Here is a 25,375-nt window from a genome sequence, read left to right as displayed (position 1 = left end):
TCCGAGCGCGAGGACTGGGGACCTCCGCTTCGGGCTTCTTGTCTCTCCTCCTTCGCTCTTCAAAACTCTGCCGTTCCTCCCCTCTCCACTTGCATCTCAATTCCGACAGCTTCACCTCACCAAACCGTACAACCCCAAAATCAGCCAAAATGGTCAAAGCAGGTACGCATCCCCACGTCCCCGTTTTCCCCCAGACCTGTCGAGGGATCTTCGCCTTCTTTATACATCCATGGCACATGCGGCTCGGGCTCGCGAGGAGGGGGTTCGAGCTGGTTTGAGCGGGTTTCTCCTCGTCCAACGGGATGGACGGACCGCATCGCGCCAGACCTTGATGGCCTCAGCCCTACGCCTGAGAGGGCCATGACATCTCGGAATGAGTCCCTTGATGGCCGTTACAGAGCAGGGTTCAGCTCTGTGGAGGAAATGCAGCTCGCCGTCTCGCCATCTTGCAGTACAGAACATTGGCTAACCCGCCTGGCTGCAGTTGCTGTCCTCCGTGGTGACGCCAAGGTCTCCGGAACCGTCATCTTCGAGCAGGAGTCCGAGTCCGCTCCCACCACCATCACCTACGACATCTCCGGCAACGACCCCAACGCCGAGCGCGGCTTCCACGTCCACACCTTCGGTGACAACACCAACGGCTGCACTTCTGCCGGCCCTCACTGTGAGTCCACTCCGCATGCCTCGGAACACCTTCCGGAAGAGAGTGCTTGTCAAACCTCGATCCCATCGACTGACCCAGGAATGTTTGTAGTCAACCCCTTCGGCAAGACCCACGGTGCTCCCACCGATGAGACCCGCCACGTCGGTGACCTCGGCAACATCAAGACCGATGGCGAGGGCGTTGCCAAGGGCTCCATCACTGACAGCCTTGTCAAGCTGATTGGCCCCCACTCCATCGTTGGCGTAAGGATATTGCTACTCTCTGAGAGCTTCTTGGGCTGACCACTTGTTACTAGCGAACCGTTGTTGTCCACGGTGGCACTGACGACCTCGGCAAGGGTGGCCACGAGCTGTCCCTCACCACCGGCAACGCTGGCTTGAGGCCCGCTTGCGGTATGTACATACCGTCTCTTCATTGCATTCATCATGATACTAATTATCCTCGCAGGTGTCATTGGCATCTCCAGCTAGATTGAAAGCTAGGTTGGCCTGTTCGATCAAAAAGCGAATGTTCGGGACTGCTCAATGCGGGTATAAAATGAGAACTCGCAATCGAAATAGCTGAATACAAAACCAAGCATGAATATCGAAGTAAAATGGCCCCATGTTGAAGGCGACTCTTGCATGGGCTGCCGTCCCTTGCCGTGACGATCCCATGTGGTGTGCCGCGTTCGTGTCTGTATTGACATCATGTAGCCACGTGGAGAGGAGGGGTAACGGGAGATCAGTCCATCCCACTTGTTGCTCACAACAACACAGCAAGGTCCAGTGCCCTAATGAGCCACACACCTAGCTCTATCCAAATGATGGGATCTGTTTTGCCAGTCGATTGATGAGATGTAGCCCAATGGATTCTGTCTGGTCCTGATTCAATGACATAGATCTTCTGAGCTCCAGCTTAGCTCAACTCAGCTCAGGTACCTCCAGCTCAGCTCAGCTCAGCTACAGCTCCAGTGGACTCCCTCTGTAGCCTGCCCCTCAACCCACTGTCCTCGCTGCCCCGCGTTCACGTTCGCGTGCTCTCCCTCTCGCTTAGGCGCACCCACCCGCCCAAAAGGTCCCTGAAGCTCCGTCCCCACATTTTGCCATCTAGCGGCCAATTCACCTTCGGGACACCTTTCCACAAAGCACACGATCTGGTCCTCAACTCCACAAGCTTGAAGCTCTCCCCTTTGCTTCATTTGCTCTCCTTCTCCTGAATCGTCCTTGTTTTGAGCTTCCCCAAGGTTCTCAACAAGGCCTCAAACCATCGCAGTTTTGCCCCTCCCTCACCCAGGTATGTCGATCCTTTTCTAAGCATCTCTCCCATGCTCGGCGCTTCTACACTGCGCTTCTACACTGCGTCCAAGCCCATCTGGCGGTGTCAGGCGACGCTAGTACTTGAGGTGCTGGATGGGGAGCTGCGGGCTGTAGTTCAGCCAGCAGTAACCCCGGGAAGAGTCCCATGATATGCGACGGCATTGCGAATCGAGTACAATGGCTTTGTCAGGCACATTGGCTTTGTTCTCAAGCAATTGGTGCTGGCCCAATTGCGCCATGTTCACTACCCACCGCCCCTCCGCCTCATGACTTACCAACTTCCATCACCATTGGCATGATTGTACTGACATTGGTCCCTCTACTAGATCTCTCCCGTCTCGTTCCTGTGTCGCCTCCATCATGTCTAAAACCTTCGTCGGCAATGTCAAGAGTGTTCTCAGTGGTGACACTCTGATATTGACCAGCCCCAACAACCCGACTGCCGAGCGAACCTTCTCCCTTGCCTATGTCACTGCGCCTCACCTGAAGCGCGAGGGCGACGAGCCCTTCGCCTTCCAGTCTCGCGAGTACCTGCGCAACCTGGTCGTCGGCAAGCCTGTTCAATGCACTGTTCTCTACACCATCCCCACCTCCGGACGAGAGTTTGGCAGCGCCAAGCTCAAGGATGGAACCGACTTGCCCGACGAGCTCGTCAAGGCTGGCTGGCTCAAGGTCCGCGAGGATGCTGGCCGGAAGGAGGAGTCTGAGGATATCCTCGCGAGGCTCGAGAACCTCCGTCAGCTCGAGGCCGCGGCCAAGGCTGACGACAAGGGTCTCTGGGTCGGTGTCGGTGGAATCATTGAGGTGCAGAATGACCTAGGTGGCCCCAATTTCATGAAGGAGTGGAAGGGAAAGACTGTTGACGGTATCGTTGAGCGAATCCTGAGCGGTGACCGACTCCTAGTGCGACTCTTGCTCTCAGACAAGAAGCACGTTCAGCCCATGACTCTGCTTGCTGGTATTCGAACACCCTCCACTGAGAGGACACTGCCTTCCTCTGGCGCCACCCAACCCGCAGAGGAATATGGAAACGAGGCTCGGGCATTCGTTGAGACGAGACTGCTCCAGCGCAAGGTCAAGGTTGAGATTGTCGGCGCCAGCCCCCAGGGCCAGCTTGTCGCAACTGTCCTTCACCCCCGCGGAAATATTGCCGAGTTCTTGTTGCAGGATGGCTTGGCGCGATGCAACGACTTCCACTCCACCATGCTAGGCGACAAGATGGCCGCCCTACGCGCTGCTGAGAAGCAGGCTCAGTCTAAGAAGCTGCGACTCCACAAGCACCACGTCGCTAAGGCCGATGGTGGTAACCAGGATATGGTTGTGTCTAAGATCCTTGGCGCCGACACTATCCTCGTCAAGACCAAGGCTGGAGCCGCGGACAAGCGAATCAGCTTCAGCAGTGTCCGAGGACCGCGTGCTGGCGAGCCCTCCGAGAGCCCCTTCCGAGACGAGGCCAAGGAGTTCCTCCGAAAGCAGTTGATTGGCAAGCAAGTTCGTATCAGCGTCGATGGAACCAAGCCTCCCACCGAGGGCTTCGAGGCCAGGGAGGTTGCTACCGTTACCGAGAAGGGCAAGAACATTGGTCTCCTTCTAATCGAGTCTGGATGGGCCTCTGTTATTCGACACCGAAAGGACGACACCGACCGAGCCCCCAACTATGATGAGATGCTGGCTGCTCAGGAGAAGGCCAAGGAAGAGGGCAAGGGAATGTGGTCTGGCAAGCCCTCGAAGGCGCGACAGTACCTGGACCTCTCTGAGAACACCCAGAAGGCCAAGATTATGTTGGCCACCCTCCAGCGACAGAAGAAGGTTCCCGCCATTGTCGACTTCTGCAAGGCTGGTTCTCGATTCACCATCCTGATCCCCCGCGAGAACGTCAAGCTTACCATGGTCCTGGGCGGAATCCGCGCACCCCGTGCTCCCCGAGCAGACGGTGAGGGCGGCGAGCCTTTTGGAAAGGAGGCTCTTGACCTCGCCAACCGCCGATGCAACCAGCGAGATTGCGAGGTGGACATTCACGACATGGACAAGGTCGGTGGCTTCATTGGTGATCTGTACATCAACCGAGAGAACTTCACCAAGGTGCTGGTAGAGGAGGGTCTCGCCACTGTTCACGCCTACTCTGCCGAGAAATCCGGTAACGCGGCTGAGTTGTTTGCCGCAGAGAAGCGAGCTAAGGAGGGCCGCAAGGGCCTGTTCCACGACTGGGACCCCTCTCAAGATGAGGAAGTTGAGGAGGAGCCTGTCGAGGCTGTTGAGGAGACGGAGCTTAACTTCGAGAAGAAGCCCACCGACTACCGGGACGTCGTCATCACCAACATTGACGGCAATGGCAAGATCAAGATCCAGGAGATTGGCAAGGGAACGGCAGCTCTGGAGGGTCTGATGAGCGACTTCCGCAAGTTCCACTTGGACTCCAAGAACAACAAGCCTCTCAAGGATAGCCCCAAGACGGGCGAGTATGTGTCCGCCAAGTTCTCTGCGGACGGCCAATGGTACCGAGCGCGTGTCCGTGCCAACGACCGCACTGCCAAGGTCGCCGAGGTCATGTACATTGACTACGGCAACAGCGAGAAGATTCCCTGGGCCAACCTGCGATCCCTGGACCAGCCTCAGTTCAGCCCCCAGAAGCTCAAGCCCCAGGCTGTCGATGCCTCCCTATCATTCGTACAGCTCCCCACTGGCGCCGACTACTTTGCTGATGCTATTGGCGTCATCGCTGAACTGACGGAGGGCAAGCAGCTGGTGGGCAGCTTCGACTTTGTCGACAACAAGGAGAATGTGAGCTACATTACGCTTTACGACCCCAAGGACAACAAGTTGCCCGGGCCCAACGACTCCATCAACAAGGAGGTGGTGGCCAGCGGATACGGCATGGTCCCCAAGAAGCTCAAGGCGTGGGAGCGCAGCAAGGCCTTTGAGACTTACTTGAAGCACCTTAAGGAGGTCGAGAGCCAGGCTAAGCAGGATCGTCTGGGCATGTGGGAGTATGGCGACATTACCGAGGACTAAACAGCATAGGTAAGGATGTGAGAATGACATGGGTCATGAGTTGAGTAGGTTATATATATTAACCAAAAAGAACGCACAATTTGGTTACGGCATATGGGGGGCACGGAAGAAAAGCGTCTTTATAGCAACAATCTGCGGTACATCAAATGAAATCTGCAATTTGGTCATATGAATGGAGCGTATAATTTGGACAGCGAGTGAGTGACATGGATAGCCTAGAAAAGGTTGAATGCCAAGGTGGACAAGTATTAAAGATCGGCATTCTAAAAAATAGTGTACCGACACTTAACTTCCTTTCTTGTCATGGCACGGAACACACCGCAACCCTCTATGATGCATTATTTCTCCGCCACGCGAAACCTGGAGCAGTTTAATTGGTGCTTCAGTTCGAGGTAGTTTAATACTAGATTCATTCAGGAGTGAAGCTGACATCGTCACATTATTTCCAGACCCAAGAACCGCCAGTTCCCAATATCAACCCTCGAGCATCATTGACGCCATTTGGGATATCGAATAGTGAATCTGTCCACGCGGATCAAATATGTGTATCCGTGACATCGCCATAATACCATACTATATCTCGATATTACGCAGCGCGGATAGGCAGCATTCTCGGGAACCAAAGTTTACCGAATGAAGCTATTCACGTCAGACGGGACACTAATTCAACCCTCGCTTTAGATTAAGATCGAGAATCAACAGCTATTATCCATCCGTCTATAATTCCCAGCGCCATTTACTCTATTGATCTCCTTCAAGTACATAATGTTGGTAGCACTTGCGGTGAGGACAAGGGGATCGGGTGCAATGAGCCTGGCGAGGAGCTTGGGGGGTGGCTTGATATCCGGTCGAGACAGCAATTCCTAAGAGAACTGTCCAATACTTAGGTCATATGGATCAAATGCACACATTTGTAATGTCACCATAAAATGTAGTAGAGCAAATATACTCGAGGTTCTCAGTAACTTAAGGGAATGCGTGACCCTTTATTTTTTTGGAACATGTCAATTATTGTGATTCAAGTGTTGTTGAAGATTGTAGAAAATTGCGACCCTACAATTGATGCATGATACAGGGTCGCTGCGTTGGAAGGCTACCAGGCTGTAGATTAGCGCGACGAAAGGGAATTAAGCTGCAAAAGAGACCAGAAGAAAGTCCATATTGAATCATTGTGACCTGCGATAAGCCATCTCGTCTGCACCATTTGAGTTGGTTATTCAATGCTTGTACAAGACGGAGCCAGCCCTTGTGTAAGGCAGACCATTATATTGATATAAGGTCAGATTATGCATCATGCAGAACTTAAAGTCAACATGCTCCATGAATTTCCCATTTTCATCAACCAAAACCCATAGTAAACCAAACGCCAGTATTTGCGCCCTTTGCCGCAGAAGGAAGACGATTGTCTCCCTTTCAACCAACTCTCCACCTCATTACGTCTTGACAAGTACACGTGATGCTGCTGTATCATCTATTCTAACATCATTGCCACCAATTGGTGTTAGTCCTCTTAGGCTCTTTGCAGTTGACCTGGACCGTAGTCTGGTTCCAGCCGCCCGATTCCGCTTCAATGATGAGTGCCGTCATGGCATTGCCCTTCACGCAGCCCGAGTCGAGTCCAAACGTGTACGAATCCTCGCGGAAGCCGCGCTTAGCGTCATGGCCGTAGATGATGGACCGGCGTTGAGAACTGGGGATTTTCTTCTGGACATGGTTCCAGATGTTGGCCCAGGGCTCACCAGAACGGCTATCAACAGGAATCCAGATGTCGTGGTCCGGTTGGGATAGCAAGTCCAACTCTAGAGAGGACTCGGGGGCCGCAGATCCTGATATTCCGATATGGGAGTCGGTATGGGATTCAATATGGGAGTCGGCACGAGAGTCAGCATGGGAGTCGGCAGGCGAGTCTGCATGGGAGTCGGCGTGAGCGTCAGTATGAGCGTCGGTGGCGGCAAGAGTTCCAGCTGTGCTCTGGGCCTTTATCGTGAAGGTAGAGGTCGAAGCAGAGGTCGACTTGGTGACCTTGGCTTTCGTAGCGGAGGGGGAGGACTGGGCTGCCTCGGCCGAGTTAGCAGCAGCAGCCAGGAAACCAGCTTCGGCGTTGCGGTCAAAGTCTGCAGAGTCCTTACTGCTCTTCTCCTCGCTGCGCTTGATGACACTCCGTTGCTGGAACTTCTTGCTGTCTTCCTCCTCCTGCTTCTTCTTCTTTTCTTCCTCCTCCTTCTTCTTCTTTTCTTCCTCCTCTTGCTTCTTCTTTTCTTCTTCCTTCTTCTTCTTCTCTTCCGCCTTCCGCCTCTTAGTCTCCTCCTCCTCGCGGAACTCTGCACGAGGGAAGCGCATGGATCTCATATTCATGACGGCCCAAGGATCTTGGTTTGGGAGGGGGACGCCAGGGACGAGACCGGCGTGCACAATGTACAGGGACATTGGCTCGATGGTCAGGATGACAGGGAGGTTCTTTAGCCATTGGATCTGCGTCTCGCTGAGGCTGCGTGCCGTCTGAAGATCCAGGGACTCGCCGCGTTGGGCGGCGGCGAAATCCGAGTCGAGGTATGCTTCGACGCCCTGTTGTTCGGTGAGACCTGCCCACGCCACCAGCACGCGGTCTTCGTGGTTGCCACGGACGGCGCTCGCCCCGAGTTCCATCAGGCGCTGGACGACTTCGGCGGATTTGGGACCCTTGTTGACTGTGTCGCCGACTGAGATGAGGTGGTCGCGGGTGGGGTCGAAGTTGGTCCGCTTTAAAAGCTCGTTGAGAGAGTCCAGCATGCCATGGATGTCGCCGACGACTATCAACCTCCGGCCGTTTTCTCTGGTCGGGATGAGCTCGTCGGGGAACTGAGCCATCAGGTTGATGCCATCATAGCCCGGGCGGGCGAAATTGCCGTAAGACATGGGAAGGTCGGCTTTGGAGAATTCGACGTGGATCTCAGGTTGCTTGGGGTGAACAGTAACGGGCTCAAAGGTCGGGGCCATGAGGCGGGAGATGCAAATGTACAGGCTCGAGACGAAGAAGATGGTCGAGGCGAAGACGAGGAAGCGCCGCTGGGCAGCGCCAATCATGAAAACCATGGTGCCGGCGTCACCGTCGAAAGGCGCGCGGCCTCTCCCAGATGTGGAGCGAGGCGGAAGAAGCGATGAGGTCAAGAGTGTGACCTGTGAAGATGTATTCGTTGCAGTGGCGTCGAGCGAGGGCGATTAAATAGATATAATATAATACGCGGAGACGCGGGACGGCACGGTGGGAGGTGGGAGGTGGGAGGTGATGCGTGAAGAGGCGATACGCGTGAAGAGGCAATACGCGGAGGACGAGAGATAGAGTCGATGCGGGTGTGTGGGGTTTGAAGGTTTAAAGGTTTAAAGGGAGACAGCCCGCCCAACGCAAAAGTCGACCCAGTAATTACAGCGAGAGGGAGGAGGTCACGGCGCACTGAAAAAGACACGGACCAGGCAGATGACGACGACCTGGAGAAGAACAGGGGGGGACTCGAGAGAGAGAGCACCTGAGAGGGCGCCAGCTTTGCGACTAAAATGCGGGTTGCCAAGAGTAAGACCGCCTAGAAGCACCGCACAGAGAGACCGCCGCGTACTCGACACCTACTTGGAGGTGGATGGCACGGGAGCAATTTCCAACTTCGGTCAGCCGTAGGGATTAGCTGTCCATCCGCCACTGGTGCCTCATTTTACAGCGTGTCAGCTGTACATCGCGGCGGCTAGTACGGAGTCTGGCTGCAGGGAATCAGGGGCTCTGGGGTAGTGCCATGGACACCTGAGATCTCGATGAGAAGTTGCGGGAAACTGGAGCAGGAAAATAGGTCGGGAACAAGACAAGTGTTCAATTCATCCCTGATCCCAAGTAACCAGCGGCATCAAATCAAACTGACAGTACATGGTGTACATCCAGACAGGGAGAGTGGGTGTCTCAATGCTTTGCACCATGGCGCTAGACTTTTGACTGGTTCATGGCATGTTAATGAATGCCCTTGTGTATGTAACCTTACTTTTAGGACTGCAATCAGGACGTCTTTAAATTGCGCCATTGAATCGTGATCGCGTGTCTCCTTATTTCGTGACCCTGATGATGTTACACATAAATAGCAGGCTAAGATACAAATGATACTCGTACACCTGTGAAGGAGGGAGGAGAAGGGGTGGTGGGATGCCGCAAATCTTGTCCCGCAGAGGACTAACCTCCCCGGCAATCTGCTGGGCCAAACTGTTTGCCTACAATTCACCCACATGCATAGGAGCCCCAGTATAGAGCCGCCGATGTCAATTGAAGCTCAAGCGTTCAATCTAGGCGTGTGCACGCCATTGTGCGTCATGGGACGACACTCCGAAACCGCGACATAAACGCCGGCCCAATGCTTTCATTTCTTCTGTTCCCGTTGTTGCTGCTCCCGCTGCAGTTGCTGCTGCTTCTCCAGCATGTACTTTTCGTTTTCGACATCCCGCCAATCCTCGGGAATGGGCTCGTTTCCGTCCGTCGTCCTGACGGAGCCCGCAAAGGCCGGCTTGCCCGCGTACAGCTGGTAGCCCTTGCCCTGCTCGGCCGCCTCCATGGTGCGGTATTGCACGGGCATGTTGCCGCGGAACCGCTTGCGCATGTCGACCATGCCGCGCTTGCAGTCGCCGAAGCCCTTCTTGAGCTGGCGGCACTTGAGGGGGAGGTTGTCGACGAGGGGTTCGCGGAGGCAGTCGCCGGCTTTGTTGCGGTCGACCATGACGCAGTCGGATTCCTGGAGGCACTGGGCGAGCGCATCGCCTGCGGGAGCGAGATGTGTTAGCTATGGCGGATTCTCATTGGGGAGCAGGCAATATTCAGGGACCGTACGCAGTTCTTTACACGAGCTGGGCATCTTGGGCGGGCCGGTTCGTCAGAGAGAGCTCAGCTCAGGTGATAAACCAAATCAAAAAGCTGGCGAGGCTTCAACATGGTGCTGATGCGGTCAGCGTGCGATTGGCTGGAGGGGCGACCCGCAATGTGGCGTTGGAGGGCGCGAGCCACACATGTCCAGCCCTCCTATAGTGGATATCGGTGGTGCCCGCTCTGACATAGTCCACGGTGCTCATAGCGTCCAACGCCACGGCCACACCTGCAGCAGTTGATCAACGGACTCCATTGCGCCACACATAAACGCGGGACAGATAACTGCAGCTGTGTAACTGGACTTCGTACCGTCTGCGTGAATGCTTCTGACAGTCCAAATGCGGCTGTTGGGAGGAATTCCAGGACCAATCCGTCAAAGTATCGCCCTTTGTGGAGCCGCCATTCGTCTCCGATCCTTCAAACACGTGTATCATCTGCCATCTGTCGTCGATTGTTGATTGTGCCATGCCGTGGTCCCATTCAATTGGGTCGAATCTCGCCTAACTTTTCTTTAACCTGCTGGGGACTGAGGTCATGACTATGCCCACGCAGCCCCCGAATCGATGGCATGTGACATCACCTCCCCCCATCTTCCCCCAACCATCCATCCATCCACGCCAAATCCCTGGACTGAATCCTGGAACTGGCATTCCTTCCAGCTTCATGCCTGGCCGCAGCGCCGTCTTGGCAGCTCCTCGAACATTGCTTGACCTGTCCCGAGATCTTGTCTAGGTCATATCGCCATGCCCGTCCCTTTTCTCGGGAGGCTGCGTCCGTGAGTTCGGCCCCCAGCCCGTCGCCGCTCCGTCGACTCTCCGCGCCATGTCGCACGCCGATTTATTTGCACCAGTTCGATCCAATCACTGACCCGCGATTGGCACAGCACCGAGTACCTTGCGCTCGTGGGATCTTTTGTTCTCGTTGGCCTCGAGGCCATCATTCGCGTCTTGACCTTGGCTCTGCGTAAGTGCGGCCGTGTCCCCATGAGGCGGTCTGCAATATGAACTGAGCTGACCTCGACACCCCTAGCACCGTTCCTCGTTTCGCTATTCTACCGAGCTTCGCGCCGAATTTTTAATAGATTTACGACACCTGCTCGGAAACGCGCTGAGAATCGGCACAAGTGTCAGTCTTCCGTCATGTCACTGCCGCGCATCTACTAACGTTCGATAATAGCAATATCGGACTCAGTACGAGATGCGGCCGACTTTGTTGAACTATGCCGGATATGGGGTTATGAAGCTGAAGAACACATTGCGCAAACAAAGGACGGATACCTCCTAGGTCTTCACCGACTCCAATGGAGAAAGGGGGAGGAGGGGCGAAAGGTGAATAGTGGACCGTCGAGCCTCAAGAAAAGGGTCGCGTATCTCCACCATGGTCTACTCATGAACTCGGAGGTCTGGGTGGCTCTCACCGATGCGCAGAGATGTCTACCCTTTGAGCTGGTAGAGAGAGGTTTCGACGTTTGGGTGGGTTTTCGTATTCCATCATTAGCGGCGCGCCTTACTGACTGTGTAGTTTGGCAACAACCGCGGAAACAAGTATTCGAAAAAGTCCATCAACTGCTCACCCACATCGGTCAAGTTCTGGGATTTCTCCATCGACGAGTTTGCCTTTCATGACATCCCTGACAGCATCGCCTATATTCTCGACACAACTCAGCAAGAGAGTTTGTCGTATATCGGCTTCTCTCAGGGCACGGCCCAGGCATTCGCCACCCTTGCCATTCACCCTAAGCTTAACAACCAGGTCAATGTCTTCATCGCTCTTGCCCCAGCCATGTCCCCAGCAGGCCTTTCAAATGGAATTGTCGATTCTCTGGTCAAGGCCTCCCCTCAGGTGCTGTTCCTGCTGTTCGGTCGACGGTCCATCCTGAGTTCGGCGACGATGTGGGAGACGCTCTTGTATCCTCCCATCTTCAGCCAGCTCATCGATATGGGTCTTTCTTTCTTGTTCAACTGGCAAACCAAAAACATCTCGGCAAGTCAGAAATTGGCGGCATACCCACATCTATACTCATTCACCAGCACCAAGAGTGTTGTCCACTGGTTCCAGATTATTCGGAATACGTGCTTTCAGATGTATGACGACGATGTCCACCAGCCGATGAGTGTCACTTCAACAAACAAATATTCCAAGGTGGCCAAATACCCGACACGAAACATCAAAACGCCCATCGTCTTGGTGTATGGCGGCAGTGACTCACTGGTAGATATCAAGGCTATGCTCAAAGAGTTGCCGCCGCAAACAGTGGCGACTGAAATCCCACACTACGAGCACCTTGATTTCCTATGGGCTAGGGATGTTGATGCGCAAGTCTTCCAGCACGTCTTTGACGCCCTCGACAGCTTCACCGATGCAGAGCACACCAAGGAGGAATACGACAGGTATTTTATCACTAGACAGGAGAGTCTCATAGGTTCCGGATATCCATACGGATCATCGCAACGAGGCAGTGAGAGCGAAGCATCAACGTTGGCCGCTAGTGAGGCTACCGGTGGTCCGCCTACTCCTCACCGAGCGCGGGAGTCGACGACGACCACCACAGCGATTGCATCAACAATGAACTCGACACGCATGAGGGTCAATTTTGTCACACCTGAAGACGAAGATGCCCGTCCTGTCACGCCGGACTTGGTTCGAATGGGACGAATATCAGAGAATGACTCGGCGGACGGGGGAACAGACAGCCGCGAATCTCCGGGTACGATGAAGACTCGAAACGGCCGACTACGTCGAGGAAGCGCTGGGAGCAACATCAGTGTTGATAGCATGCGAGAGGGGCGAGGCATTAGCATTGGTTCAAGCCGAGCTGTGGGCGGCGTAGTGATGAAGAGTGGTGTCGGCGGTGTGGCCAGTCCTGTGGTAAGCTCAGCAGACGAAATCAAGGCTGTTGCCCTCAAGAAAAAGAGGAAATAGACAGTTGGTTAGAAGGGAGCAGGCGAAGGAGTTGGAATGAAACTAGACAGGTGCATGAGGGTTCCGTGGCAACGCACATATCTTTGACGAATACGAATTTTCATCTGTACACCCCGTTGGTTTCTCTAATCGGGTCAACTTTGCACAAAACTGCGTGGATGATTGGCAATCCAATTCATGTAAGGCCCAGGAAGTGAAGCAAACTAAGGAGTCGGTATGTAAGGCTCTACTCTGTACAAACCCTAGATGAACGGCGCATCTGAAATGCTACGTCGAGCAGTCGTCATCGACTCGCAACACCTCGAGATGGCAACCAGTCGAGTTTCGCTGCAATCGCTGATGCCTGGGCTACATCGTATCCAGGCCGCGTGGCTCGCGGCTCCGCGTGTTGTGGCTTTTCAGCCGCAAAGCTCCAACGGCCCACCTCGACGAACGGTGTGCACCATGTTAAGCTCCCCGTAGATGTGAGCACAGCGGTCTTGAGATTTGCTGCAGAGGGCGGTGTGGTGTTGTGTCTGAGCTAACGATAGACTAGAGAGACGTCTCATGGCGTGGCGCCGGTCAAAAGACACACAGCCTGGGTGAAGGCTGCTTCTGCTTCGGGCGAATGGCGTGAGCCACGTCGTTGCAAGGCATACTAATGACATTCCTCAGTCTTGGTCGACCTACGCTGGATTTGTTCTGAGGACGAAGTTGTTGAATCGACTTCCCAGTGCTGGCAGTCGTTCAATATACCATTCAGCCAGTCTACATCCGGATATCCTTGATATTAATGCTCGGCTAACCTAACCCCCGTCTCATGGAGATGGGGCTCACGGCGGGTAATGACGGGATCTGCCCGGAAATGCAGCACCACCCCTACACAATCCTGCAACTCAATTGTACACAGCCCTATCTTAATCTGAACCCCGATCCAAAACATCGGCCTCAGCTCGGAGTACGGAGAACGGGCGACGGACTCATTGGCCACGGGGGTCGGGCGACGGAGCAACGTGATCCGATTCTCCCACGTTTTTTTTTTCCTTTCCTTTCTATTTCCGCTATTCCGCTCCCGTAGACTAAAGACGATCCAATGTTTATGTGCCTTGCTGGTTGCCTTGGCGCCGCACATTCTCACCCTTGAGTCATGCATGAGCTTACGCGGTGAGGTGAGGCCAGACAGAACGAGTGCCGGGTGACGATGGCGCCTCGTGTTGGGTCTTTCGTTTGTTCGTGTTTGTTCTTTCTTTTTTCCCCTTTCACCGTCGCTCAGTGATTGTTGTGTACATTGCTATTCCGCGTAATTGGCGCCATAAGTACACGAAGTTCCAAAAGGGGAAATAACCGGACAGGGGGTGGCCCACGTTGTTGTACGTGGTTTATTACTTGGTTGGGGAACTCGCTAATCAAATCTCATCTACCATTTGCAACCATACATATGTACTGTATACTGTAACTTCGATGAACAAAAAGAAGCTGCTTATGGGTTCGCGAACTGCCAGCCACGGGCAATGGCAGTGCTGACGCCCGGGCGAGTGACCACGAGGGTGTATTGCTCTAGGGACTCTGCGTCGATGCACATTAGCCCGATGCCGCATCGTATACTCCGTACGTATGAGACACATCGCGGGTCACATTTGCACAGCCCGAATCCTGCTGCACAAGGGGTATTCAGGCACGCCGTTGATGTCAACAAGGTGTACGTCATGGAAAGTAGTCTGTCGTTGTCATGATGCTAAGGTTAAGGAAGATGGGCTAGATTGCTTTGACCAGATTGAGCATCATTCATCTCTCATCTCACTCCCTCAATCCCTCGCACCATGAGCAAACCGCAAGCTTCTAAAACCGGGGGCCGTAATGTTTGATCCTCCCCATCATCGAGCCCATCCCTCCGCGTACTGCGCCCAATCTCGTCCCACAGCCCTTCGCGCGAATAACACCAGGAGCCGTTAGCGCCTGCAAGCTGACGGACCTTAGCTTCGCGTTGCTCGTTGCGGGTCTCATCAGCCCTCTCACGACAGCCCAGAGCCGGTCCCGCGTCACCCCGGTCCTAGACAATGGGACCGGAGACAAGGGGATAACTCGAATCCCCGACTCCGGCGCCGGGAAGAGGTGTTCGGGATCGGCAAGCTATTGGAGGATTGGATTCCGTGGCTTTTTTTCTCTTCAGTAGGGTCCCAGTTATCGACGTGGTTGTCGTATTTCGTACAGCCAAGGCAGGCGTTTTGTATTTTGCTTTGAGTATTCCCCTCCCCCGTCAGCCCCAGACATCTATCTGCCTTTCCCTTTGGCTAGATATTCGTATTAGTATTAATATTGGTCGTATTCTTCTACCTTCTTCCTATTCCTGGAGTGGTTCATCGAGACGCTCCTCAGTCCTGTGTTACCAAAACACCAAAAGTCCCCATCACAGCCGCGACCATGAGCATCCAGTACGACACCTGGGACGCCACCAACGCAACCTGGGTCGAGGACGGCGGCCCCGGCCTGTACTGCTTCCACCACCCCAAAGAATCCCGCTGTGACGATGTCGACAGCTACTATCAGTACCGCGTCGACATGGCGCCCAACGCTGCCTTCCTGGCCATCTTTGGCGCCTCCATGGTCGGCTACATCATCACCTGGATCATCACCCGCCGCGGCACGGCCTTCAACATCGCCCTGCTGCTCGGGCTGACCTGCGAGATTCTCGGATACGCTGGTCGTGTCATGAGTGCTAACAATCCGTGGGACGAGAATGGCTTCCTTATTCAGATTTGCTGTCTTACCATTGGGCCTGCCTTTATGGCCGCCGGCATCTATCTCTGTCTACGACGTATTGTCTCGGCATTTGGACCGGAGAACTCGAGACTTCCTCCAGAGTACTACACTAGAATTGTGAGTTCTATTCATCAACATAATATATTCCTCTCCGAAACCCCTATTAACATTCATCAACAGTTCATCCCCTGCGATGTCATCTCTCTCGTCCTCCAGGCACTCGGTGGCGCCATGGCCTCCGTCTCCTCCCACAACAACGAATCGGCCGACACCGGCTCCAACATCATGATCGCCGGCCTGGCCTTCCAGGTCATCACCATCTTCGGCTTCATCGTCGCCTCTGCCGACTTCGCCTTCCGTACCGTCCGCCGCTACCGCGCCATGGGCGACAACGCGCTCGACCAACGTCCCGAAGTCGCCCGCGTCCGCAACTCACGCCTTTTCAAGGCCTTCCTCGGTGCGCTCAGCCTCGCCACCATTTGCATTCTCTGGCGTAGTGCCTTCCGTGTCGCCGAGTTGTCCGACGGCTGGGAGGGTCCTATCATGGGCGACCAGGGCATGTTTATCGGCTTTGAGGGTGTCCTGATCGTCGTCGCCGTCTGGGCTCTCAACATTTTCCACCCGGCCTTTTGCATGAAGGAGCTTCTCGAGCTCGAGGACGGTGGTCTCAAGGGTCTATGGTGCTTCCGCGGCCGCAAGGAGAAGAAGTCCAAGAGCGAGGGCGAGACCGCCAGCGACAGCCAAAGCTAAACCTTGGGGTTTCAAGCCGTCAATGACGGATAAGACGATGCATTGATTTCATTACAAATACAGAAAGGTTGCATATTCTGGGAAACCAAACTCCCTGGATGGGAAAGACTACATAAATGGACGAGGGAACTCCATGGTTGGTACTATTATACTACGATATGCGAGAGAGATGTAGGCAATGGGAATAAATTGGGCGGCTATGCCGTAGGTTAATAGATCTAGAATTGGTGGGATCTCATTCTTGAACCGGATTTCCTTGATTCAGTCTCCCCCCAACGTCGAAATCTCAGATCCGACGGCAGCGCAGATTGTTGGTCTGGCATAATCCATGAATAAACAGAGTACGCCACCCATTGTGTGTATAAATTAGAACAATAAGCTTCACAGCCCATTACACTTTTGCACGAGGAACAAATTTACACCAATTGAATCCAGATCAAGTATATTCACACACCTATCTACCTCTTACATCAGCTTTGCGCTAGAACCGTCCGGTTCCTTGATGCGTAAAGAAGCAACTCCATCAACAAGTCAGTTGATTTCTTTTTCAAGCAGGAATGGCTCCTCTCTCCTTGCTCTCTCTTTTTTTTCCACTTATTTCCCACCATGCTCCGGCCATGAATCTGCCCTCCACCCACGCCAGGCTACTGCAAGAATGCAAAGAAAGGCCACCAGAAAAGATGACACAAGAGGGTATCGTATGCTGTAAAGGAACTCGCCAAAGGGGGCAGTAAATGCTAGATGAGAGATAAAATGAAGACGCTATGCTCACGAGCCGTGCAACAAACTAATGACCACCAGTCGACCGGGTATGTGCAACGGCCGTGGATGGTATGGATCATACGAGTTATGGACGGGCTGGGATTACGAAAAGGGGGAAAGGCTTCGGTCAAGAGACATGACATCTGCCTGACGGTCAGATGGAGACGCTGCCCAAGGGGAGGATCTTCGTCTTGTCGCCGTGGAATTGGGCTCGATACTCGATGATTCCCTCGCTGATGGCCTGGAAGTCCTTAATCTTCCGATTGCGGAATCCAGTGAGTAAATCTCGAAGCCCAGTAATGTACTTCTGCTTCTGCTCTCCTTCGTAGTTACCATAGGCGCCAAGTTGAAGCAGAATCTGGTCATCTATTGCCCATCGGCACGTTAGCGCTCACCTCAAAGGCGTAATGCCGTTGTCGTTCCTCCGGCTGTGAGCAAAGGTGCACATACCCGGCGCTTTCATGTTTTCAAAGTGCTGGAACTCGCACTGATTGCCTCTCGGGCAAACAGCTCCAGCAAGTTGATCTGGGCATACTTCCCTCTTGACATCGATCTTATTGCTGTAGGTTAACGAACGAAGCCCCCCAGCAATAGAATCTTTGAACTTGGGGTGAAATCGGTATGCGCGGAAGTATTGAAGAGGCGTTTCGTACGGGGCAAACGTGGACTTGGAGGCTCCAGAGTCCGAGACCTCTGTTGCCTGTTCAACCTGCTTCAATGTCAGGGTACGAGTCAACTCTTCGTTGTGGAGTAGGTCTACTTCTCTGCCAGACTCAGACACCGAGGCCGAGCCTCCATCAGCTGCTGAGATTGGTTGAGTAACAGGCGAGGTTGCGGAAACACCCTGTAAGTCAGTATCACTAGTCTCCAGAACGGCATCTTCACCTGGAGGGGGAGGACTCCAGGAGGCCGACTTTGCAGGGGACTGAGCGTTGGGGATCTCAACACCCGCCACGGTTGGCTCGTAGCCATCCAATGACCCTCCGTTATCCTCTTCGCTACTCGAATCGGCATCCTCTTCCATGGCAACGTCGGTCTCCGGGTCCGAGGATATCTCGCCTGATTGGGCATCTTCCCCAGCGGCCGAAGTGCCATCTACAGGGGCCAGGGCATCTTCTGGGGAGGCAGCGGTATAGTCAGCAACACTATCATGTCGCATGTAACCGGTCTCCTCGTCGATTCCTTGGCCGCCTGTGACGTCAACAACTTGATCATGGGTTCTTGCATCGGTCGACACATTGGGGTTCTCCCTGCTGGACGATCCATGGCTCTCCAACTTTTCGTTCGTTGGCAAAACGCGGTTGATCGTTTCTATGGAATGTTCGAGATGGGAGTCCGTGGACTGGGGCCCGATATGTGGCTCAGCTAGACCGGGGATTAGTCTCCTAAATGATTCAAATTCGCTCACAAATTCAAATCCAGGTTCTGGTCGAGTCGAGCGAGTTGGATACCAGGACTCACTTGACAAGTCCTCTAATTCAGAATCATCCTGTGATTCCGCATCTGGCTCTGACTCGATGACTTCTTCTCGCAGCCGCTCTTCTTCTTGCAAACTAGCTTGAATCTCTTTTTCGATTCTAGCGACTTCGGATTGCAAGTGTTTTAGCTGCCGGGTCTGTTCGCTTCGATAAGCTTCAAGAACTGGCAACCGTGCGCTGGCCGCACGAGAGCGCAGAGGAGATTTGGTCTGTCCTTTTTGCCCCCGTACTTTCCCCAACTTCCTTGATTGTTCTGGTGTTGGTTGAGAAGGCAATGGGGTTGACCGCCCGTCCTCTTCAGCGTCTGTCCCTGACGGTGTCATCACTCCAGGTGTCGGCAATGCGATATGTGTTGTATCCACACTTCCCTCCTTGGATTGGACCTGTGATTGAGGGACAGAAGGGGTCCCGTTGCTTGACAGCTTTGCCTTCTTACGGGCTTCGGCTTCCGCGATTTTGCGCTTCATGTCCTCAATTTTCTTGTTCATGCTCTCCAAATCATACATGCTGCTTCCACTACTACCCTGACCAGTCGGCGTGCTCACGGCTTTAGGGCTAGATAACTGCCGATGGGATAAGTTGTCTGAGAGCGCGGGATGGTCGCGAAATGATGCCGTTTTCTCAGTGGGGGTGGTGGGACGGTGAATTGAAGAAGGTCGCAGTTCAGGGGAGTCGATCTCCATTTCAGCATCATCTTCGTCATCGCTGACATCGATAAGAAATGGTCGCGACTCTCTGTTTTGGCCGAACGGACGTTTATGAGCGTTGGAGGCTGAGTTCTCGTTTAAATCAGCAGCGACAGGTCGTTTGCGTTGATTGACGACCGGAGATGCCTGGGGCGTAGATGATAAAAATAGTCCTGGAATCGAAGGAGCACCGTGGGACTCGGACCTTTCCAACGTTGCAGGAGGTTGATCGACCATGATAGCCGAGGCAGAAGGCCCAGGTACATTGTCCAAACCAGGTGCGCTTGATAGCGCTGGAGGTTTCACGACGTTGTTGTCAGTAGCGGGTGTGGCAGAGCCCTCGGTGTGAGCGGTTTTGTTCGCCCGAGACTTCTTTAGAGCTTCCATTTTTTGCTGGATTAATTTCGACTTCTCCGATTGCGTCTTATTCGGCAACATAGCACTGGGGGCCGTAGGTGGAACCCGTACAGTAGTGATTTCGGGGACAGCAACTCCGGGGACGGCGACTTCGGGAATGGCAACGGCGGACTTCGATCCCTTGGCCGCTAACAGCCGTGCAATTCGATCCTTCCGCTCCTCGGACTTGTCCTTTGGCTTTGTAGCCCTGTCCAAGTGCCCATTCGCATGATCGGATTCTTTTCCGTCATCTTGCACATGGGGAATTTCCTTCGGGGGCTCTTTACGCTGTATCGGTGGGGACGTGGTGGGAAGTTCTGCGATAGCTTTCGTTCTGGTTGAATCGAGACCCAATTCCGTAAAGAGGCCGTCGAGGAGTTGCCTGTCAATCCCTTCATCGAGGTAGTTCTGGTACCGAATATTCAGTGGCCAAAGACGGAGAATTGCGTCTTGAGCTCGTCTTTTGGCCTCGTCGATGGATCTGTTGGTTGATTCCTCCATCAAGCCGGGTTGCCGTTCGGTCTGGTCCACGTGCATGGATTTGGTTGACACGGAAATCTCGACTCTGTCCTCATTCATCTGACTTCGTGGGGTATCTGGACGAATGTCAGCGAAAATGACCCGAATCAGGAGAGCATAAGCTTCATCAGAACATACCAATACCATCTGATGGCGAGTTTGCTTGATCGTTAGAGTGAATCTCTCGTGGGGAAAGATACGGGGAATATGAACCAGATCGCTCTCGTGCTGATTGCTCTGGGTCCCAGTATCGTGCAGTCGAGGCTTCCTTCCCAACTGCACGATAAGTTTGTGGCTGTGAAGGAACCTCACCAGGGTGGCGCAGAGAAGAGGCAGTGGGCAGGAGAGGTAGGCCATTTGAAGGAGGGCGACCACTTGCCTGCTCTTCCACTTGGCCAGGTTCGTAAATATCTTCCAACTCTCCTTCACTCAATTCCCCTTCTTCCGCAGTATTGTCGGCGACTCGGTTAGCCGTCAGCCTTGTTTGGATTGCCGGCGGACTTCTCACGACGTGTTCGATGGTCGGGATGCGCTCGGTCGGTCCTGCTTGTGGTCGTTCCGCCTCAGGTTGTGGTGCTCCATTCGCCCAAGCTTGCTGCCAATTCACAGCATTGTTGGAAAAGTTTAAGCCCAAGCCTGGTATCGCCTGACGGTTATACTCATACGATTCCAGAGTAACCCTTCCATGTCCAGGGTGTTGGGTTTGGGCGGTTTCGCTCGACTGATATGGCGGTGCAGTATACGCAGGCGGCGGCGCGTGCGAATAGGCGTCCGGCGGTTGGTAACCCTGGGGAGGGCCAAAACCAGATCCATATTGACTCATTGCAAGGGCGGCAAGGCGCGTAGGCCACCTCACACCGTCTAGTATACACGTTCGACCGACGCGTGTGTCGACGTGCTCCTTACAACATCAAGCTTTGGAAAGCAAGCACTGTATTTCAGCAACCCGGGCAGCGGCTAGGTTGGGGGGGACGATTTGCTCAAAAAGGGTGAATATTCGTCACTGCGACGGGGTTCAAAATTATCGGCTGGGGCAAATTGATGATGTCGTGAAACGCAGGCTCGGGTTCGTACGAGGGTTCCGTGTACATATGCATCAATCAGCTGGAGGTCTGCTGCTAAATGAATCGCGACAGCGGCGTTATCGAGGCAAAATGGGGGATCCTCGTCGGATGCGATGAAGATGCCTGATGTGGTGAACTGTGCGATGGAAATTCGTCTGTTTCTGAAGAGCTGCGTCACCGCCGTCCATGCCATATGCGGGCTAGCGCAAAAAAGCTGCCTTATGTAACATCACGTGTGATGGTTTGTTTACTTTGGCGCTCGACGCCCCCAGCAACCGTGACAGCTGTATCCCTGTCCATGCCGCTACTGCCCGTCCTCGACCACCAGGCCGCATCCCATCTTCAGATTGCATTGCTTGACGACATTCCACATGAAGGTGTGATTGCGACCGGTGCGCGTGTGCATCTCATTGTTTTACCTTCTTCGGGACCATATCACATTATTTCTACCTCGCGCCCACATTGTTTACACGCGAGCGCATCACCACGTGGAGGGGAGCACACGTTTCTACGAACCAGGTGCTGTTGATGCATTTGGCCCGCGATGGCTTTCAACGCCAACATGACGCAACGCCGCAATAACCCCTTTGCGCGGACAACATCTGCCTCGCCGGCTTCGACTGCTTCTACCGCAACCGGACGACCGGTGTCCGCCATCTTCTCCACATCCATGGTCCCCGGATTGTCAACACCGCCTGCCCACAACCGCACACAATCGAATACATCTCTCCCCACGTCACACGGCCTCTCCAACGCCGGACCACGACAACACCGCAGCGAATCGAGGAATTCAACACCGACAGGCACATTCGCCCCCTCATTCATCAAGTCCGAGGAGATGAAACGGAATCATGACACCGTCAAGGGAATCGAGGGGGAAAACGACTTCTCAGGCAAACGATATGTGTGGGTTAAAGATCCGCAGAACGCCTTTGTACGAGGCTGGGTCGTCGAAGAGCTTGAAGACAATCAGCTACTCGTCCAGTGCGACGATGGAACAGTAAGCATGGCAGCGGATAATCTCGGGACGGGGACTAACACCACCACAGCAACGAGAAGTCGACGCCGACAGCGTCGACAAAGTCAACCCCACCAAGTTCGACAAGGTTAACGACATGGCCGAATTGACCCACTTGAACGAAGCCTCCGTCGTTCACAACCTACATATGAGATACCAGGCCGACTTAATCTACACCTATTCCGGTCTCTTCTTGGTCACAGTCAATCCGTACTGTCCGCTACCTATATACAACAATGACTACATCAATATGTACAAAGGCCGAAGCCGTGAGGATACCAAGCCTCACATTTTTGCCATGGCAGATGAAGCGTACCGAAATCTTGTCGACGAAGGAGAAAACCAGAGTATCCTTGTCACCGGTGAATCCGGTGCGGGAAAGACGGAAAACACCAAAAAGGTCATCCAGTACCTCGCGGCCGTCGCTCAATCCGAAGCCTTCACCAAGAACAAGACGCAGCATTCAAACCTATCCCAGCAAATTTTGCGCGCCAATCCGATTCTAGAAGCTTTCGGAAACGCTCAAACTGTCCGAAACAACAATTCCTCTCGTTTCGGCAAGTTCATTCGTATTGAGTTCAGTCGAACGGGTGCAATCTCTGGCGCTTTCATCGATTGGTATCTCCTGGAGAAGTCTAGGGTGGTGCGAATAAACCCCCACGAGCGAAACTACCACATCTTCTATCAACTGTTGAAGGGCGCAAGCTCTCGCTTGAAGAAGGAGTTCCTCCTCGATGGTTTGACTATTGAGGATTTCTCCTATACTCGAGACGGCCATAACACAATTGTCGGGATTTCAGATAACGAAGAATGGGAATCCCTCATGGAGGCATTCGGAGTCATGGGCTTCTCCGACAAAGACCAAGTAGCCATTCTTCGTACAATCGCAGCCGTTTTGCATCTTGGCAACATCAGCGTTGTTAAAGAGAGTCGAGCTGCCGATCAAGCTCGCCTTGCCGCTGACTCAAAGGAGCAGGCTGCCAAGGTTTGCAAACTGCTGGGAGTTCCTTTAGAGCCATTCCTCCAGGGCTTGCTTCATCCCAAGGTCAAAGCCGGTCGGGAATGGGTTGAGAAGGTCCAAACTCCGGAACAGGTCCGCCTCGGTCTGGATGCTCTTTCAAAGGGCATTTACGAGCGAGGCTTCGGTGACCTTGTCAATCGCATTAACCGACAACTTGATCGCACTGGAATGGGCCTAGACGATTCACACTTTATCGGAGTTCTTGATATCGCTGGTTTCGAGATTTTCGACACCAACAGCTTCGAGCAGCTATGTATCAACTACACGAACGAGAAGCTTCAACAGTTCTTCAACCATCACATGTTTGTCCTTGAGCAGGAGGAATATGCAAGGGAACAGATCGAGTGGAAGTTCATTGACTTCGGTCGTGACCTGCAGCCAACCATCGACCTCATTGAGCTGTCTAACCCCATCGGCATCTTCTCATGTCTCGATGAGGATTGCGTTATGCCCAAAGCCACGGACAAGTCCTTCACGGAGAAGTTGAATTCTCTGTGGGACAAGAAGTCAACCAAGTATCGGCCATCACGCCTTGGGCAAGGATTTATCCTAACTCACTATGCTGCCGAGGTTGAATACTCCACCGAAGGATGGCTGGAGAAGAACAAGGACCCGTTGAATGATAACATCACGCGACTTCTTGCTGCCTCGTCTGATAAGCACATTGCCGCCCTGTTCTCCGATTGTGCGGAGACAGATGATGACCTCAGTGGCGGAAGAAGTCGTGTCAAGAAGGGACTATTCCGGACAGTTGCTCAAAGACACAAGGAACAACTCCACAGCTTGATGACGCAGCTGCACTCTACTCATCCTCATTTCGTGCGATGCATTCTTCCAAATCACAAGAAGAAGCCCAAGCAATTCAATAATCTCCTTGTTCTCGACCAACTACGTTGCAATGGTGTTCTCGAAGGAATTCGCATCGCGCGAACTGGTTTCCCCAATCGGCTTTCCTTCACCGAGTTCCGACAACGATACGAAGTTCTGTGTCAAAACATGCCCAAGGGCTATGTTGAGGGACAAGCCGCGGCCACTATCATGCTCGAGAAATTGGGACTTGACAAGGCACTTTACCGTGTTGGTTTGACGAAGGTCTTCTTCAGAGCCGGCGTGCTTGCTGAGCTCGAAGAGCAGCGAGATGCTTTGATCACTGAGATCATGTCACGATTCCAATCTGTCGCCAGAGGTTTCATCAAACGACGGTCAGCGTACAAGAGGCTCTTCCGCACCGAGGCGACCAGGATCATCCAAAGGAATTTCAACGTCTACCTTGATCTCGCTGAAAACCCATGGTGGCAGCTTGTCATGAAAATGAAGCCTCTCTTGGGAGCAACTCGAACTGCCACCGAGGTCAAGAAGCGGGACGCCATGATCAAACAGCTAAACGACAAAATGCGCCTGGAGTCTGAAACCCGCCATAAACTTGAGGACGAGCGTCGCAACTGTCATGCCGAGATGGTGCGAATCCAACAGACACTCGAGAGTGAACGGGCCCTTGCTCTAGACAAAGAGGAGATTTTCAAACGCCTGCAACTTCGAGAAGCTGAACTTGAGGACAAACTAGCCGGTGCTATTGAGGACCAGGAGAGGTTAGAGGATGAGCTGGACGACTTGTTGGAAGCAAAGAACCGAGCGGAACGCGATGTCGAGACATACCGTTCGCAACTCGAACAGGCCGCGACGCTCATTTCAAAGCTGGAGGAAGAGAAGAGTCGGCTAGTAGCAAAGACGACAGAGTTGGAGGGTTCTATCAAAGAGATCTCCCGAAAACAATCAGAGAGGAGTGAGAAGGAGGCAGCTCTTGAGGACGAAGTTCGGGTGCTTCAGAGCCAACTCTCTCTGAAGGATAGGAAGGCCCGAGACTTGGAAAGCAAACTTCTCAAGATCGACCAGGATCTTGAAGTGAAACTCCATACAGCTCAGAAGGAGCTTCAATCCGTCAAACTCCGCGAATCAACGCTGTCTAGGGAGAATCGGGATATCCAACAACAGCTTACCCAGCTTTCGAAAACATCTACCGATTACGAAGATCTTGTCCGCCAGAAGGAGAGCGAGCTTGTTATGCTTCGGAGAGATAACAAGAAATTCGAGAACGAGCGCCAGGCTCTGGAGGACCAGAAGAAGTCTCTCACTGCTGAAAAGGAGAAGACTGCAGCCAAATTCCGTGAGATCCAAG

General features: G+C 53.5%; 9 protein-coding genes across 9 annotated transcripts; 4 read left to right on the top strand and 5 right to left on the bottom strand.

The window, feature by feature from the left end:
* Positions 1-149: 149 nt before the first annotated feature.
* Positions 150-1,134, top strand: BGZ61DRAFT_496780 (superoxide dismutase; the record flags this gene model as incomplete). Its single annotated transcript, XM_046251058.1, has 5 exons — positions 150-162; positions 485-664; positions 755-906; positions 960-1,056; positions 1,112-1,134. The coding sequence occupies 5 exons, from the start codon at positions 150-152 to the stop codon at positions 1,132-1,134; spliced, it is 465 nt and encodes a 154-aa protein (XP_046100397.1).
* A 1,188-nt stretch (positions 1,135-2,322) lies between these two features.
* Positions 2,323-4,974, top strand: BGZ61DRAFT_536036 (uncharacterized protein; the record flags this gene model as incomplete). The annotated part of the gene is made up of 1 exon (XM_046254339.1): positions 2,323-4,974. The coding sequence occupies one exon, from the start codon at positions 2,323-2,325 to the stop codon at positions 4,972-4,974; it is 2,652 nt and encodes an 883-aa protein (XP_046100396.1).
* Positions 4,975-5,979: 1,005 nt separating this feature from the next.
* BGZ61DRAFT_457587 (Metallo-dependent phosphatase-like protein) lies at positions 5,980-8,313 on the bottom strand. Its single transcript, XM_046246669.1, has 2 exons — positions 7,237-8,313; positions 5,980-7,212 (listed from the first exon to the last, which is right to left on the bottom strand). Exons 1-2 carry the CDS (start codon positions 8,044-8,046, stop codon positions 6,457-6,459), a joined length of 1,566 nt encoding a protein of 521 aa, XP_046100395.1. The 5' UTR covers positions 8,047-8,313; the 3' UTR covers positions 5,980-6,456.
* A 1,031-nt stretch (positions 8,314-9,344) lies between these two features.
* Positions 9,345-9,833, bottom strand: BGZ61DRAFT_360206 (cytochrome c oxidase assembly protein PET191-domain-containing protein; the record flags this gene model as incomplete). Its single annotated transcript, XM_046241149.1, has 2 exons — positions 9,345-9,739; positions 9,809-9,833. The coding sequence occupies 2 exons, from the start codon at positions 9,831-9,833 to the stop codon at positions 9,345-9,347; spliced, it is 420 nt and encodes a 139-aa protein (XP_046100394.1).
* Positions 9,834-10,587: 754 nt separating this feature from the next.
* Positions 10,588-12,766, top strand: BGZ61DRAFT_536033 (Alpha/Beta hydrolase protein; the record flags this gene model as incomplete). The annotated part of the gene is made up of 5 exons (XM_046254338.1): positions 10,588-10,619; positions 10,728-10,807; positions 10,874-10,969; positions 11,021-11,316; positions 11,366-12,766. The coding sequence occupies 5 exons, from the start codon at positions 10,588-10,590 to the stop codon at positions 12,764-12,766; spliced, it is 1,905 nt and encodes a 634-aa protein (XP_046100393.1).
* A 194-nt stretch (positions 12,767-12,960) lies between these two features.
* BGZ61DRAFT_457584 (uncharacterized protein) lies at positions 12,961-13,449 on the bottom strand. The gene has a single exon (XM_046246668.1). It carries the CDS (start codon positions 13,411-13,413, stop codon positions 13,165-13,167), a length of 249 nt encoding a protein of 82 aa, XP_046100392.1. The 5' UTR covers positions 13,414-13,449; the 3' UTR covers positions 12,961-13,164.
* A 450-nt stretch (positions 13,450-13,899) lies between these two features.
* BGZ61DRAFT_457583 (uncharacterized protein) lies at positions 13,900-14,517 on the bottom strand. Its single transcript, XM_046246667.1, has one exon. It carries the CDS (start codon positions 14,451-14,453, stop codon positions 14,226-14,228), a length of 228 nt encoding a protein of 75 aa, XP_046100391.1. The 5' UTR covers positions 14,454-14,517; the 3' UTR covers positions 13,900-14,225.
* A 649-nt stretch (positions 14,518-15,166) lies between these two features.
* BGZ61DRAFT_360541 (RTA1 like protein-domain-containing protein) lies at positions 15,167-16,255 on the top strand (the record flags this gene model as incomplete). The annotated part of the gene is made up of 2 exons (XM_046241182.1): positions 15,167-15,622; positions 15,686-16,255. 2 exons carry the CDS (start codon positions 15,167-15,169, stop codon positions 16,253-16,255), a joined length of 1,026 nt encoding a protein of 341 aa, XP_046100390.1.
* A 425-nt stretch (positions 16,256-16,680) lies between these two features.
* On the bottom strand, positions 16,681-21,303 carry BGZ61DRAFT_457579 (uncharacterized protein). The gene is made up of 4 exons (XM_046246666.1): positions 20,235-21,303; positions 18,479-20,173; positions 17,468-18,382; positions 16,681-17,383 (listed from the first exon to the last, which is right to left on the bottom strand). The coding sequence occupies exons 1-4, from the start codon at positions 20,917-20,919 to the stop codon at positions 17,172-17,174; spliced, it is 3,507 nt and encodes a 1,168-aa protein (XP_046100389.1). The 5' UTR covers positions 20,920-21,303; the 3' UTR covers positions 16,681-17,171.
* Positions 21,304-25,375: the final 4,072 nt, after the last annotated feature.

The sequence above is a fragment of the Ilyonectria robusta genome (genome assembly GCF_021365365.1).
Source record: "Ilyonectria robusta strain PMI_751 chromosome Unknown BGZ61scaffold_19, whole genome shotgun sequence".
Taxonomy (NCBI): domain Eukaryota; kingdom Fungi; phylum Ascomycota; class Sordariomycetes; order Hypocreales; family Nectriaceae; genus Ilyonectria; species Ilyonectria robusta.
Note: the sequence above shows the minus strand (reverse complement) of the source record. Positions and strands in the feature narration are given on the sequence as shown.

Coding starts and splice junctions, on each gene's coding strand:
- BGZ61DRAFT_457587 (XM_046246669.1), bottom strand. CDS start 8,046: ATGGTTTTCATGATTGGCGCTGCCCAGCGGCGCTTCCTCGTCTTCGCC. Junction 7,213..7,236: donor AAGAGAAGAAGAAGAAGGAA/GAAGAAAAGAAG, acceptor AAGCAAGAGGAG/GAAGAAAAGAAGAAGAAGGA.
- BGZ61DRAFT_457584 (XM_046246668.1), bottom strand. CDS start 13,413: ATGTCATTAGTATGCCTTGCAACGACGTGGCTCACGCCATTCGCCCGA.
- BGZ61DRAFT_457583 (XM_046246667.1), bottom strand. CDS start 14,453: ATGACGTACACCTTGTTGACATCAACGGCGTGCCTGAATACCCCTTGT.
- BGZ61DRAFT_457579 (XM_046246666.1), bottom strand. CDS start 20,919: ATGAGTCAATATGGATCTGGTTTTGGCCCTCCCCAGGGTTACCAACCG. Junction 20,174..20,234: donor CTCGCCATCAGATGGTATTG/GTATGTTCTGAT, acceptor ACATTCGTCCAG/ATACCCCACGAAGTCAGATG. Junction 17,384..17,467: donor TGAAAACATGAAAGCGCCGG/GTATGTGCACCT, acceptor GATGGGCAATAG/ATGACCAGATTCTGCTTCAA.